The 15,266-nt window shown below is 42.9% G+C and overlaps 1 protein-coding gene across 2 annotated transcripts in view; it reads right to left on the bottom strand.

Annotated features, from left to right (window-relative positions):
* Window positions 1-15,266, bottom strand: part of LOC126194825 (sister chromatid cohesion protein PDS5 homolog B-B) — a 204,540-nt gene that overhangs the window by 94,036 nt on the left and 95,238 nt on the right. For both annotated transcript variants that reach the window (XM_049933153.1, XM_049933154.1), the window contains exon 13: window positions 3,861-4,002. In XM_049933153.1, coding sequence (XP_049789110.1) covers window positions 3,861-4,002 — 142 coding nt within the window. The remainder of the gene's footprint in view (window positions 1-3,860; window positions 4,003-15,266) is intronic.

Here is a 15,266-nt window from a genome sequence, read left to right as displayed (position 1 = left end):
CAACTTTTTGCCTCGAACGGTCATTCCTGTCATAGCCCTGAATATTGTACCGTTCCTCCTGAGACACCTTGTATACCTCATAAAATTTTAACATTTATCCATAATGAGGAAATCTGTTTCAAAAAAACCACACAAATTATCTGTTATGTGTTAATATTAATTTTTGATAAATGATGATTTCAGGGTGTATATACGGACAAGGAAAAGCAAATTCGTGGATTTTTTCCAGATTTCCTGGAAAATATACACACTATTTCCCAGGTGAAAATACACTTTTTCCATGTCAAGTGACAGTATACTTTCTCTCTTAACTGTAAAACTTATCTATCCTTTGAATGGTCAAGGTTTTATACACAGGCCTAGAACTTCCCAGCACTTTACAAAATGAAATCCAGAGAAAAATAAATAAAAATAAAAAGAGAAATTGGAAAAATCTTTGATGTGCAGCAATGTGCACACTGCATATGACAGCAGATATTCAGAGCATAGGATACGTGATTTAGTTAGCAAATAGCAACATCACTTTGGTAGCGCAAACACACAAATAGGAAAAGTTAATGGTTTCAATTAATATACATAGTGTAGGTACAAGAAAAACTAAGCTTTCACATATAATGTTGGTCCTTTTTTTTGCGTGTGATACACTTCACACAAATGTGCCAGTTAAGATACTTCACACAAATGTGCCAGTTAAGATACTTCACACAAATGTGCCAGTTAAGATACTTCACACAAATGTGCCAATAACATTTAAAATAATGATATAAATGTCTAGTCTTCTGGGCTTGAAACTCTTCCAGATGGCCAGTCCTCAAAGTGTTAAGTTTTAAATGAGAGTCAACGCTCTGTAATTTAAGAAATTCCTCACACATCTCACATGTAACATAATTCATCATGCGTAAAAGGAAATTTACTTTGAAAGTGATGCTTTTCAAACTACCATTCACAGTATTTTCCCAAGACCTGTTAGAAAAGGGTTCATTACGCAGTTGCCAGAGAGCGCCAGAAACCAGTTGTTACTAGGCACGTACAGCTATGACGACGTAAGAAGCCCGTTCATAGGTATAAAGCATTAAGAGATCTTACATTATGTCACAAAAGAAACTGGAAATCTGAGGATACTCCAAGAGCACTGGAACTTCATAAACCATACTAAAATGCTTAATTCGGCTTGAAGTGCACATTCGTACGTCTAGATTCACAATGAAGTAGCCCCAACCTGATACTAAGTTTTTCAGTGTGGTTTACAGGATGTAAATTTTCTTCGAGTATCTGCACTGCACTGCACTGCACTGCACTACACTGCACTGCACTGCACTGCACTGCACTGCACTGCACTATACTGCACTGCACTATCTCACACTTAGTCCTTTATTATGACATAATGCCATACGTAAGTGGCAGAAGGTGAAAATGTGCCCTTAAAATTCAGCAAACAGTTGGAGCTAGCCAGTACTGTGGAATGAAACACTTCGTTTCAAATAATCATATGGCCTCAGCGAAAAAGATTGATAAAATCCAAATTTCTTTATCAAACCAACAAAAGTAACTTCATTGTTCTGCAAAGCGATTAATACTAACTGCCAAAAATGTGGAAATAAAATACAACCGGAAAGGAAACTAATAATATATTTCAGTATTCCGCAATTATGTGAATGTATTTTAATTCACCTGATAGCTCCCGGCCACAGAAATTCATTTTGTTTTCATTTGATGTGCGAGCTGTAAACAAAGCGGAAACAGCAAAAGTATTAAACGTAGACAAGGATCACGGGGAGACTACCCCATACCCACAATAACTCGGACTTCTCTGCGCAGGCGAGAATCCAAGCGTGCCAGAAAATTTTTTCGGTTAGCGTTGGCTGCCTGCTGCCACTGCTGATGCAGCTAACAGCCACACTTAAGCAGCTGAAGCAGGAGAAAGTGCTGCTCATACGTGACTCAACTGCACATGCACCCGCTGGCAACTGCTCAAATGAACTTGATGTAAAAAGTTGTGATGTCTCGCTCATTGTAAGCAGTTTGTTGTGGTCTTCATCCTAAGCACTTTGGCACATTTTGCTGTTGGCAGACACTTGTGTGTGCATGGTGTTTTGTTGTAAATGGTGCATTTCCCTTGCAACTGAAGTTTTAGTTTGGTTAATTTTCTTTCATTTATGTTTTATAGTTGCAATATTATCATTCTGCAGTAGCGGGTTATGGTAATATTCTTTAACAGAGTATCAATTGTTACCAGTCAAAATTACAAAAATTTATGTGAAAACTAAAACAATAAAAAGCTCCCTGGTCTTTCCCAGATTTTCCGGTTGTCCTGGGGCATATACATTCTGCATTTGGCCCAGCAGCTGCATGCCACTGTATTAAAACTACCAGTTTTTGGATAAGCAACAGACTGAAAGTGGTAGTCTTCATAAAGTGGCATATCTATGACAACAAATTATGATTTTTCGAAGCTGTAAATCATCACCACCTTAAAATAATATTAATTTTCTCACAGTATTTCTATTTTGATGGTTTTTAACCCTTTGACCTCTCCATGTGTGGCTGTTCAGGAAAGTGGAAACAGATTCATAATGTTTGCGATTTTGTGTAAACATTCAAAGACTCCCAACAATGAACATTACACACGTCAAGAAATCGTAGACAGAATGAGTGGAACTAGTACACAGGCATCTGTTTGGTCAAAAGATAAACTGTTTGGTAGCACACCCAGAGAATGAGGTTCCAAAGGAAACAAGAACCAAGTGGACTAAAGAATGAAAAGAGAGTCTATGGAGAGAGAATGAAAGCCACATGAAAGATCAGAAAAACGAATCTCAAAGCGCTTATGATCCGACACGGTCCATATGCAAATATCAATGATGATGATGATAATGATGATGATAATAATATGTCCCTAAAAAGTGAACAATGACAACAATCAAGCATATCTGTCACTATGATGCTATCTTTTTCAGTAGTATTTTCAGTTGTTAGTATTCCTCCTCAATCTCAATCAATTAAAGTTAAATATGTGATAGATTAAAACAAGCAATATTACTACTGTAACACAAAGGCATTTGCTATTGAGTAGCTACTTTGAGTCATTTATTCATTACGGCATAATCTGGGGAAATTCAGCAAATGTCACTAGGCTCCTAGTATTACAAAAGAAAGTAATTAGAAACATGTGTGTTGCCAAAAAAAGCGGGAAACCTGTCGACCACTGTTAAAAAATTTAAAAATACTATCTATTCCCTCACTTTACATATATGAGATGGTGGTGTTCCTACATAGAAATCAACATCCACTAGACACTTTCCGTTTTGACCACAACTACAGCACTCGCCACAGAGATAACTTCAAACTTCCAACACATCGTTTAAAACTTTATGCCCAAATGCCAGAGTATATGGGGTTAAAAATTTTCAATAAAATAAAAGGCAGTAATATATTTAAAATGGAGATTGGTTCACTGAAAAGATTGCTCTTTACTCTTCTGCTGGAAAAGTGTTGTTATTCTGTCAATGAATTCATTGAGGAAAGCTTCACAATCTGAACACAGGGACTGTATTACATGTATTATTTTGTGTACATGTGTAGCTGTAACTTAGAAATGTAAAATATAATGTGAACTTTTGTATTTCTCTTAAAAAAGTGAAAAAAGTTTCTTTTGTAAACCTTGACATGTCTCCTGTACATCAAATCAAATGATTTGAAAATTGTATGTAATGAGATGAATAAACCACATAACATAATATAACGTAACTACCATGTACTCAAAAGCATGGTGCAGTACTTGCAAGAATGAATTCTGAATCATACATACTGCTCTGTGTCAAATCACACATATATGATGTCTTAACTCAAATGTGACTTACCTATAGGCTTGTATCGTCCAAGGAATGTAAGAACAGAAAGTACTAGCGGTGCCACTGTCTCATCCTCCATGTCGAGGAATGAAACTAGGTGTGTGATAACATCTTCGTGTAAGAAGTGTGATGGGAAGACAAATGACAAGATCTGAAAAGAGAAAAAGCTGAATATTTAAGAAGAATAAAACTGTACAAAATGTAATTTATACATGCAATTAACATTAAGAGTAAAATGAAAACAACTGTCAATCAATACGACACAATATTGATTACCCTGATCCTTTCTGGGATCAAGTGGTGACTGGTTTAGAACAGTCTATAATTACTTCCTCCTTTTCGCCAAACTCTTCACCGCAGATTAGCAATTACACCCAATGTCCTCAATTACTTTTTGGACAGATTCCAGTCTCTGTCTTCTACTATGGTTTTTATCATCTACGACTCCCTCTCATACCAAGAAAGTTATTCCTGATGTTTCAACAGATTTATCATCTGTATTCTCCACATCAACGCTAGCTTCTCTTAACTGTGCAGTGCTTGTATTTTAACATTGTTAGAAGATGTTGTGTCGATTCCCTAAGGTCTCGACACAATGAGTGGATAGGTGCACGCGAAACTAACGCAGACGGGCGTAAATTCTGAAACAGGAGACTGGATGAAAACTATAAAGAAAAGAAGAGAGATTTTAATATACTTAACTTTAATGTAGTCTTGTTCTTGTTGAAATACATCTCTTGCATAGTAGTAAGCAATTAGCAATGATACACATGGCGCCTTGCTAGGTAGTAGCGATGGACTAGCTGAAGGCTATTTAATCTGTCTCTCGGCAAATGAGAGGAATACTTGGTAGGTCTAGTCGCAAGCTATGTCGTCCGTACAACTGGGGCGAGGTCAAGTCCGTGTCTTGTGACCTGCCCTGTGGTGGCGCTACGTTTGCGAATACACAGTGGCGACACGCGGGTCCGACATGTACTACAGGACCGCGGCCGATTTAAGTTACCACCTAGCAAGTGTGGTGTCTAGCGGTGACACCACATTCCTCCCCCGCAAATCGGCGAACGGTCGTGAGATAAGGCGTCCGCCCGCCGTGCGGAGGACCCCATGTTGACGTATGCGAGGAGGTGGGGAGCCTAACAACAGGCGAGGCTGTGCCACCCGCACCCGGCCATTCGGTCCGAGGGGAGCTAGGAAACGCCTGCAAACCTAGTCCAGGGTGCACGTCAACATGAGGTGTATGCGCACGTAATGAGACAGAAGGGTCGACCTCCATGTGGTCGGAGCACCCGACGGGCGAAGACGACATCTGGTCCGGAGCGGGCAAGAGGTCCATGGCGGAGGACGGCTGGTCACGGGAAGCAAGCGGCGGCGCGTGACCCAGGGAGGCGCGAGGCGGCTGCAGCGAAGCGTCCGCTGCTGGCGGCGCCGGCGGCGGCTGCGGCGGCGCGACGCCATGAGGCAAAATGGAAGGCATCGTCGGTAACACCTGGGGATGAGGCGAGCCAGTAGATGGGTCCCCAGGGCGCTGACCCGACGGCTCCGTCGCTGAAAGCAGACGGGGAGCGGCAGAACCCAGGCGACGACAGAGGCGCAGCTGATTGAGATGCCGACGCACCTCACCAGAGGCCCCCAAAACCAAATACATCGCGCGGCCGAGGCAGCGAAGAATGCGCCCTGCGAGCCAACGCTGTGAACCGCGATAGTTGCGATAATAGACAACGTCGCCAGGAGCAAAAGCAGGAGTCTGCCGCTGCACAGGAACCTGATGTGGCGGATGCAGCAAAGACATCAGAGTTCGATGAGGACGACCATGGAGCAACTCAGCCGGCGAGCGACCATCGCGGGGCTGAGAGCGATATGAGGACAAAAAGAGCAACAAAGCGTCCTCCCGAGAATGCGACTCTTTCAACTTCAACATCTGCGACTTGAAAGTCCGGACCAATCGTTCCGCGGCACCGTTTGACTGAGGCGAAAACGGCGCGGATGTCAGATGTTGAATACCATTGGCCTTGCAGAACGACTGAAATTCTGCGGACATGAATTGTGGGCCATTGTCGGAAACAATAGTCTGCGGAAGACCTTCAAAGCAAAAGATAGCAGACAAGGCTTGGATTGTGGCAGAAGACGTCGTGGAAGACAGCCGGACAACAAAAGGAAAATTACTGAAAGCATCGACCACAACCAACCATCGAGCATTCCAGAATGGACCAGCAAAATCTATGTGCAAGCGTTGCCAAGGGGAAGTGGCTTTCGGCCATGCAAAGAATTTCCGCGGCGGTGCGGATTGTTGGTCTGCACACGCCACGCAAGAGGAGCACATATTCGTAATCGCAGCATCGATTCCGAACCAAGTACAGTGCTGTCGAGCAAGTTGTTTCGTTCGCACTATACCCCAATGTCCTTGGTGAAGAAGCCGTAAGACAGAGGACTGTAACGAACGTGGGACTACGACTCGGGATTGATCATTATCGGAACGCAACAACAAAACACCACGTCGTACAAAAAGTCTCTCCTTGTGAGCAAAAAAACGGCGAACCAAAGGATCCTCGATCCGTGACTTTGACAAGGGCCATTGCGTAGCAACAAAACGCAAAACGGGAGCAAGGACAGGGTCAGCAGCTGTGGCTGTAGCTACACGACGAAAATCAATCGGAAACGATGCGACCACGTCATCGGCTTCCGAATCAATGAACATGCAAGCAAGTTCGGAAGAATCGAATGCTTTATCCTCAGCAACAGGCAAACGGGACAACGCATCAGCGTTGCCGTGCTTAGCAGTGGACCGATACAAGATATCGTAGCGGTACTGCGAGAGAAAAAGTGACCAGCGAATGAATTTCTGCTCTGTACGTGGAGGTACAGGCTTGTTCGGATGAAAAAGCGATGTCAAAGGCTTGTGGTCCGTGATGATGGTAAAGTGACGACCATACAAGAAATCGTGAAACTTTGTGACACCAAACACAAGAGCCAAAGCTTCCTTCTCTATTTGTGAATAATTTCTTTGCGCAGATGAGAGCAATTTGGACGCAAAGGCAATAGGGCGATCATGCGAGCCATCTTTGTGCGCAAGCACAGCACCGATCCCGAAATCCGATGCATCTACCATCAACAAAAGGGGTTTTCGGGGATCGAATGGCGTAAGGCAAGTATTGGAAAGTAACGCCGATTTCAACTGGCGAAAGGCGCGTTCGCATTCCGTCGTCCAGACGAACGGAACACCTTTACGGCGTAAGCGATGAAGCGGAGCTGAAATAGAAGAAGCATTGCGCACCAATCGGTGATAATTTACCTTACCCAGCACACTCTGTAGCTGTTGTAAGTTCTGCGGTGACGGCAAGTCCTGAATGGCACGAAGGTGCTCTGGACTCGGATGTATACCTTGGGCATTTATGACATGCCCCAGGTACGGTAAGTCACGAGCAAAAAACACACATTTGTCCTTCCTCAAGCGAAGACCATTCTGACGCAATACCTGAAATAATGTTCGGAGATTTTGCAAATGTTCTGCTTCTGTCTTTCCTGAGATTACAATATCGTCCAGATAGTTCGCAGCTGTAGGGACCGACGCACAAATAGTTTGTAAATATTGCTGAAATAAAGCCGGGGCGGATGCACACCCGAAGGGCAGTCTTTTGAAGCGATACAAGCCAAGATGCGTGTTTACCACTAAGACGCGCTGGGATTCTTCGTCCACAGGTATTTGCAAGTACGCATCTGCTAGGTCCAATTTTGAAAAATATTTTCCCGGGCACAGTTTGTCAAAAAGATCTTCCGGGCGGGGCAAAGGAAAAGTAGCAGTCACAAGTTGCGGATTCACAGTGGCCTTGAAGTCCACACAAAGTCTCAATTTTCCGGAAGGTTTTGGCAAAATGACTAAGGGGGAGGCCCAGAGAGAAGCCTGCACACGTTCAATTACACCTTGAGATTCTAAATCGTGCAATGTTCTTGCGACCTCATCACGCAATGCGTGGGGAACATTGCGCGCTCTGAAAAATTTCGGTTGCGCGTTGTCTTTCAGTTCCAAATGCGCTTCATAGTTCTTAGCGCAACCAAGGCCCGGTGCAAAAATGTCTGCAAATTCTTCACAAAGACTAGAAACGCTGGCGGAAGGCACAGTCTGATTCACTGATAGGACCTGATTCACTATAGACAAATGAAACAAGTGAAACAAATCTAAACCAAACAAGTTCACGGCACTAGAGGAACGAAGAACATAAAATGACACAAGTTTTGTCTGTCCCTGGTATGTTGCAAGAAGGCTGCACTGTCCTAACACAGGTATATGCTGTCCTGAGTAACTAGTTAACGTAACATTTGCGGCACGCAATGGCGGGGCGCCCAGTTGTTTGTACGTGTCGTGATTGAGCAATGAAACAGCAGCTCCGGTATCGAGCTGGAATGGGATCACTTTGCCTTCAAAGTCTAAGTCCACAAAAAGTTTATTGTCTTGTTGACGACAAGAGCGACTGTCTCGTGCAATTTGAACGGAGACAGGTACAGAAGCACTTGCGACTTTACGGGATTTCCGGCGACGTCGACGCACACTTTGGGTGGGACGAACACAGTCACTGTTAGCTAAAGTGTCACTGGACGGGTGGGAATGAACCACATGAATGTCCATGGGCGAAGGTCCACGAGCCTGATTGTCCTGGGTTCGATTCCGGCGCGAAGCAAAAGGCCTGGAATTTGTGTGATTGTCTGATCTTAACTTTTTCTGGCAAACACTTTGTACATGTCCTTTCTTGTGACAGTAAAAGCAAATAGCTTGGCGTGACGGGCAATTTTCACGCGAATGTCTAGTTGCACACCGCGGGCAAGATTTCACTGCATTTGCTTGCTTACGCGGCGCACGTGGTTGCAAGCTAGTCGGCAGCTGTGAAGTCGGGCGCGAGGGCCGCTTAGCGTCCCGTGCAGCGGGCCGGGCGGGCCGATTAATGTGACACACTGCTGGCGAAGTTTCAAATGATTCCTGAGCAAAGTCAAGTGTGTCTTGCCTGTCCAAAATGTCTATCACTTGTTGCAGGGAGGGATTAACTAGTTTCAAAATCTGTTCCCTTATGCGAACATCAGAAACGTTCTGTGCAATTGCATCACGCACCATAGTATCTGAATATGGGAGGCCACATTCACAGGCAAACGCGCAGTCTCTAGTAAGGCCTTGCAAAGTTGCTACCCACTCCCTATTAGTCTGACCGGCCGTACGTTTTGTACGAAAAAACGTATACCGTTTTGCAACTACATTTACTGTTTCTTTGAAATAGGCATCTAAAGCAGACAAAATTTCTTCGTAGGACAGAGTTGCTACGTCTCGTCGGGGAAACAATTTCACTATCACACGGTAGGTAGACACACCGACACAAGAAAGCAAAAACGGCTGCCGCTCTTTACCTTGAATTCCATAAGCTGTGAGGTGGAACCGGAACTGATCGGCCCACTCAGTCCAGCTTTCGGTTGTGGCCTCAAAGGGCCTAAATGGCGGTGCGACAGCGTTGTGTGGCTGCGGTAGCGATGAAGCGGCTGCCGCCGCATCGGTTTGCAGCGCACGTTGACCCTGGACGAGCTGTCCAAGGGCTTCCAATAACGCCTGCGTCTGCTGATTCTGCAAGCGAAAAAATTCGGACAGTACATCTGGAGACTGCGGCGAAGCCATGACACAAGCAAATTAGAGCAAATAGAACACAAAGACTGCAACGTGGGCGCGGCATCCCATCCTCGTCGCCAAAATATTGTTGTGTCGATTCCCTAAGGTCTCGACACAATGAGTGGATAGGTGCACGCGAAACTAACGCAGACGGGCGTAAATTCTGAAACAGGAGACTGGATGAAAACTATAAAGAAAAGAAGAGAGATTTTAATATACTTAACTTTAATGTAGTCTTGTTCTTGTTGAAATACATCTCTTGCATAGTAGTAAGCAATTAGCAATGATACACATGGCGCCTTGCTAGGTAGTAGCGATGGACTAGCTGAAGGCTATTTAATCTGTCTCTCGGCAAATGAGAGGAATACTTGGTAGGTCTAGTCGCAAGCTATGTCGTCCGTACAACTGGGGCGAGGTCAAGTCCGTGTCTTGTGACCTGCCCTGTGGTGGCGCTACGTTTGCGAATACACAGTGGCGACACGCGGGTCCGACATGTACTACAGGACCGCGGCCGATTTAAGTTACCACCTAGCAAGTGTGGTGTCTAGCGGTGACACCACAGAAGAAATAAAAAAAAAACATAAATTGCTATTTAAAAAATTGTAAAAGAAACTGAAAAAGAGATCATGTCTTGCTAAACGAAATCTACTAGTATCAAATATGTGCTTTTTTTGAGGACGAAATTTCTGAGAATGTATGTCCGGAACATAATAATGTATGAAAGTGGGAAAACCACAAGAAAAGAGGTGAAAATTAAGAGGTCTAACAAGATGAGCACTGCACAATTTCTCTCCAGAATCAGCAGGCGAAGAAAGGAATATGTGGAAAACAGTATATTGTTAAATAAGATGAGTAAGGAACAAATATTAAATGTTTCTACCACATCTAAATGCAGTAGAAACATATTAAGGAATCTGGAAATGTAATAGGTTGGAAAGGTGGGGGTGGAGATCAGAAGTATGAGGGAAGGTAGACTGCCAGACTGTGAGCAAGCACTTCCCTCCTTCTCAGGTCTGCAAAATGAAGAGTGAGCTGACAGTTCCCCATTCTCTCTACTGCACTGCGTCACAAAAAGGAACCACAGGGTCCTTCTCGGGCAGGATGTTAAGACTGTTTAGTGTATACAGTAAAACTTCATTTATATGTTTTCCACTTATATGCCCCCCCCCCCTCCCCCTCTTGCCCGGCGAAATATCCACAGTGTGCACAAGTTATGATGCAATGTTTCAGAGTGGTTTGCCGGAAGTGGATTGGTAAGACCAATATTAGACTATAATAAAATATGATAGTGTGATAAGGACCTCTGTTAAAGTTAGGAGCTGGTCAAATTTTCTTTGATCAAATCTAGCACCTTGCCTTAGATTTGATCAGAGGAAGTGTTCGTCTATGTTTAACTGCATGGAGAAATCAACCGCTTGGAGCACTAGCATCGCTGCAGCTGTCTGACACACATTGTTTATCAATATGACTCCCAAATTTACACGGTGCACCGCATAGATAATGAAACTCATAGAAATATTCAAGGCAGATGAAGCACTGTGTAGCTTATGACATCCCAAATACAAAAACTATTACTGAGAAGTTCAATCTGCATCGCAGGACCTAGGCGAGGAAGAAACTGACAATGAGGAAGATACAGAAGTGCCTCAGCATTCTTCCGTGACGTTTAACGATGCAGTAAATGCATAAGATGTAATTAAACAATTTGTGATGCACCACAACGTTTCTGACGAAATAATGACAGTTATCCCATTTTGATGCTATTGCCGCATCAAAGAAAAATACAAGCAAAAAGTATGGCCTTTTTAACGAAATGACATTTCCTTCTATGTAGATGTTTATATTTTTCTTCATATCTTTGTTAAGTATGGTACCCAGTATGCCTATATAATGTTTTGTAGAGTGTAAATTTTTATTTACTGGATTTTTCATTTGTGTTTACCAATTAATTTGATAGTATGGTGCTATATTTCATATATACTTTTTCACACTTACACTTTTTTTCCGTAGTCAGTTGAAAAACCTATAAACAAAGTTTTACTGTATTGTTAAATAAGATGAGGTAAGGACAAATATTAAATGTTACCACCACATCTAAACGCAGTAGAACCATGTTAAGGGAAAAATTAGAATCTGGAAGTGTAATAGGGTAGAAAGGTGGGCAGTGGAGATCAGAAGTATGAGGGAAGGCAGGTTGCCGGACTGTGGGCATGCACTTCCGTCTTTCACAGGTCTGCAAAATGAAGAGCGAGCCAACAGTTCCCCATTCTCTCTACCACACTGTGTCACAAAAAGCAACTACAGGGTCCTTCTCAAAGATATACCGACCCTTCTGCAGCTCACGTTACTAATCACTGGTGACACATTGGGCAAACATGCCTGGGTATGGGTTATTTTTCACAAACAGTGTTAACACTACATGGAGCACAGTTATGAACTGCTAACAATACTACAGCTGTAGCAATCTTCCAGGACAGGCAATATCCCTACATCACAAGTGCTGCTCGCTTGGCAATCCAGAAACAGAGTACCTCCACAGTATTTCCTGTGCAGTTCTCTCTGTATCAGTTTCTTCACTGAGCTCTTGTTTACACAATGGTATTTTCAGTTTATCAAATGAGTACTTATAAGCAGTTGTTAAATGAGCTTTTGTGTAAAATGTTTTCATATAAACAATGGTTGATTTGTGCTTAATTAATAAGTGTTACATTGTCAGTGACCTATGTAGTATTAGCGGAAAAGGCACTGGATTGGTAAATGTGGCACATGGCTGCTGTCTGTTGTTGAAAGAGAATTGTAAAACCATATAACCATGTTGTAGTCACTTGGTAGTGTATTAATGAACTCCATTTCTCTTGCCATTAGTTCTTTTACTGGTAGACTGTCTAAATCTCTGCCATTCCAGAACTGCTGGTCATTATAGAGTGGACTGCACTGAGTGGAGCCGCTTACTACATATCCACAGTACATCTTCCAAGGTAGGTTGTGAATATGTTCACGTCTGGAACAGTAATCTGCTGTAATGCATTCCTTGACTGATGTTAAAATATCTAATGTTCCATAACATCTAAGTGGCCTACATCTGCTATGGAGAAAGCCAATTTAAGCCTCCGTGTCTCTTCGGATAGTGGGAGAGCCAATACTGTGGTGATGCATTTGATACCTCAAGCTGTAAAAAGTACTCCAGCCACTGACAGTGGAGACAATGAAAGCAACATTGTCAAATAAAAATTAACAGCATGTTACTCTTGGGGCAGGATACTCAGTGTGGTATACAGTTGACAGCTCCAGTTGCTGAGCTTCAACTTCACATGAACAGTTACTTAATACAAAGAAAATAACTATACAAACATGAGCTCAGTGGAATTGTTTTGTCTACTCACATGAGGGAAGTGGATAGTAAATGCTGGGCAGGTATAGTCCATCTGCAGGCTGCAAAGTGGGCAGCACTTGTGGTGGTGGTGGGGTGGAGGGGGAATTACCTTCCCCAAAGGAGTGTCACAGCTGTCCTATAGGATGACTAAAATCAATTTTCCTCTAGCATTGTAGAACAGCATGCGAAGATTTACGTAAATTCTGTCCACGTGTGTTTCTTGTGTTCTTATCATTAGTAATTTGTATCTGTATACTATGAAGTGTTAAAGCACTCTGTGGAAAATAGACACCTCCAAGCATGTTTGCACACTGCATCGCCAGTGATTCATACAGTGAGCTGCAGAAGGGTCGTATAACTTTGTGAAGCATCCTGAAGTTGATTTTTGTGATGCAGTGCAGTACAGAATGGGGAATTGCCTGCTCACTCTTCATTTTGCAGGCCCATGGAGGATAGAAACGCACACCCACAATCCCATGCGAGATACCTTCCTTCAACCCCCACCCAGTCTTTCCACGCTATTAAAACCAATTAATCCTTAACGCTGCTCTACTGCACTTTGGTGTGGTACAAACATTAAATAGTAGTTCTGACCCACATTACTAAGTATTATTTTTAATAATGTGTGATTTGCCCATCCCCTACAATGCAGAAACCATATGGCATAGGAAAAAATGAATCTGACATTTTTTGTAATAAATTTAACGTAGCTTACTTTTGCACTAGGAAATATTTTCACTATAAGCCACAGTTTTCAAGATAGTCAAGAAAAACATGAAGTTATCTTCACATGCCTCTCACCCCCATGCTCACACCCCTCTGGGCAGGATATTTAGAGAGTTATTCATCACAGTCCCCTCTATTACTGTACAAAAATATTTTCCTACACAAATTTTTCCACTAATTCTCCTTTGTTAAATGGACTAACATTAATGAAACACACTGAGAAAAATAACCACCTGGGTAAGGCAAAGAAGTGTCCCCAGGGTCCTGCATGCAATATGAGCCTACCCTCCTATAATTGTCAAACCACCAATCCACTATAGTCAAAGTGTTAAAGATGAGAACAGCACCCACTCATCACAGGAAAGCTGCCCCTAAAATGGAAAATAGGCTTTGGCAGAAAAAAAGAGCTAACCAAATCTAAAAGAAAGTAAACAGAGTAAGAGATGATTAAGGCAGCTGGCATAGAAAGTAGGGTTGAGAGTCACTCATATCCGGCATGTGGTGAGAGATACACCAACTCCGACCTCCCTCCATCCAGACTGAAAAAAGTTTACAACTTTATACCTGAGAATAAAAACTATTTTCATGGAAAAAAATGAAGAAGTGGATAAACTGTCCTGCGTCATCTGCCAATATGAGAGACAAAGAATCCAGAAGACCAAATCTAAGATATCCAGAAGGAAGTGGCACCCCACCTGGAAATGAGCTACTGTCTGTAAGGCTCTGCAACTACGATATGGGGGTGGCTCATTACATATGATAAAACTATAGGTTAGTCTGATGCAGAGACGATATAGGATGATGGTTCCCTTCGCAGAGAAATGAAGGGAGCAGCGCCAGGCGGCAGTTGTCTCCTTACAGTACAGAGTTTAATAGGGATGGCAGTAGCTCACCAGGCATTCCAATTCCAAGTGAGAAGAGGTCTTATTTGCACCAACAAATTCTCACCTTAGGTAATCAACACAAATGACGGGCAAGTAAATGCTTCTCTATGCAAATGGTTGGCCAGTTCATTCCGTGAGATATCCACCTGGCTTCAGGGCGAGAGAGAGAGAGAGAGAGAGAGAGAGAGAGAGAGAGAGAATTAAGCAAGCAGTATGACTAAGGTCAAAGAGAATATCATGAGCAGCTATTATGGTAGGGTGACAAGGGTAACATCAATGAACATCCTGGAAACTGTTCATTGGAACACTACAAATTAAAACACAAACAAGGGAAAGCTGTTTAATAAAACATACGAGTCTCTTAGTGGGTATCAGCTTCACTATAAAAACACTGTGTGTTCCTGTCCAATGGGAGATGTAAAAAGCATATCCCATTCAATCCATGGTTTAAGTGACCCTTGTATGAATGGTGATATCACCCAGATAATCCTAAACAACTGGGAACAACTGACACTGAAAGCTCACGGTGGTGACAAAATTTACTTCTTTGAAATAGGTTAGTCCTAATTTGTTGTCTGTGTTCTAAACAAGGTTGAGGGTGGGGGTGGGGGTAGGGACCATGGGGAGCACACACTAACAAGGGAATTGTCCAATCTAACATGTCATGCAGCTTTACTGTATGATTAAACGATGATGGCGTCCTCTTGGGTAAAATATTCCGGAGGTAAAATAGTCCCCCATTCGGATCTCCGGGCGGGGACTACTCAAGAGGATGTCGTTATCAGGAGAAA

The sequence above is a fragment of the Schistocerca nitens genome, chromosome 7 (genome assembly GCF_023898315.1).
Source record: "Schistocerca nitens isolate TAMUIC-IGC-003100 chromosome 7, iqSchNite1.1, whole genome shotgun sequence".
In the NCBI taxonomy this organism is placed as follows: domain Eukaryota; kingdom Metazoa; phylum Arthropoda; class Insecta; order Orthoptera; family Acrididae; genus Schistocerca; species Schistocerca nitens.
The sequence above is the reverse complement of the archived record's forward strand: the minus strand, read 5'-3'. Positions and strand labels throughout refer to the sequence as shown.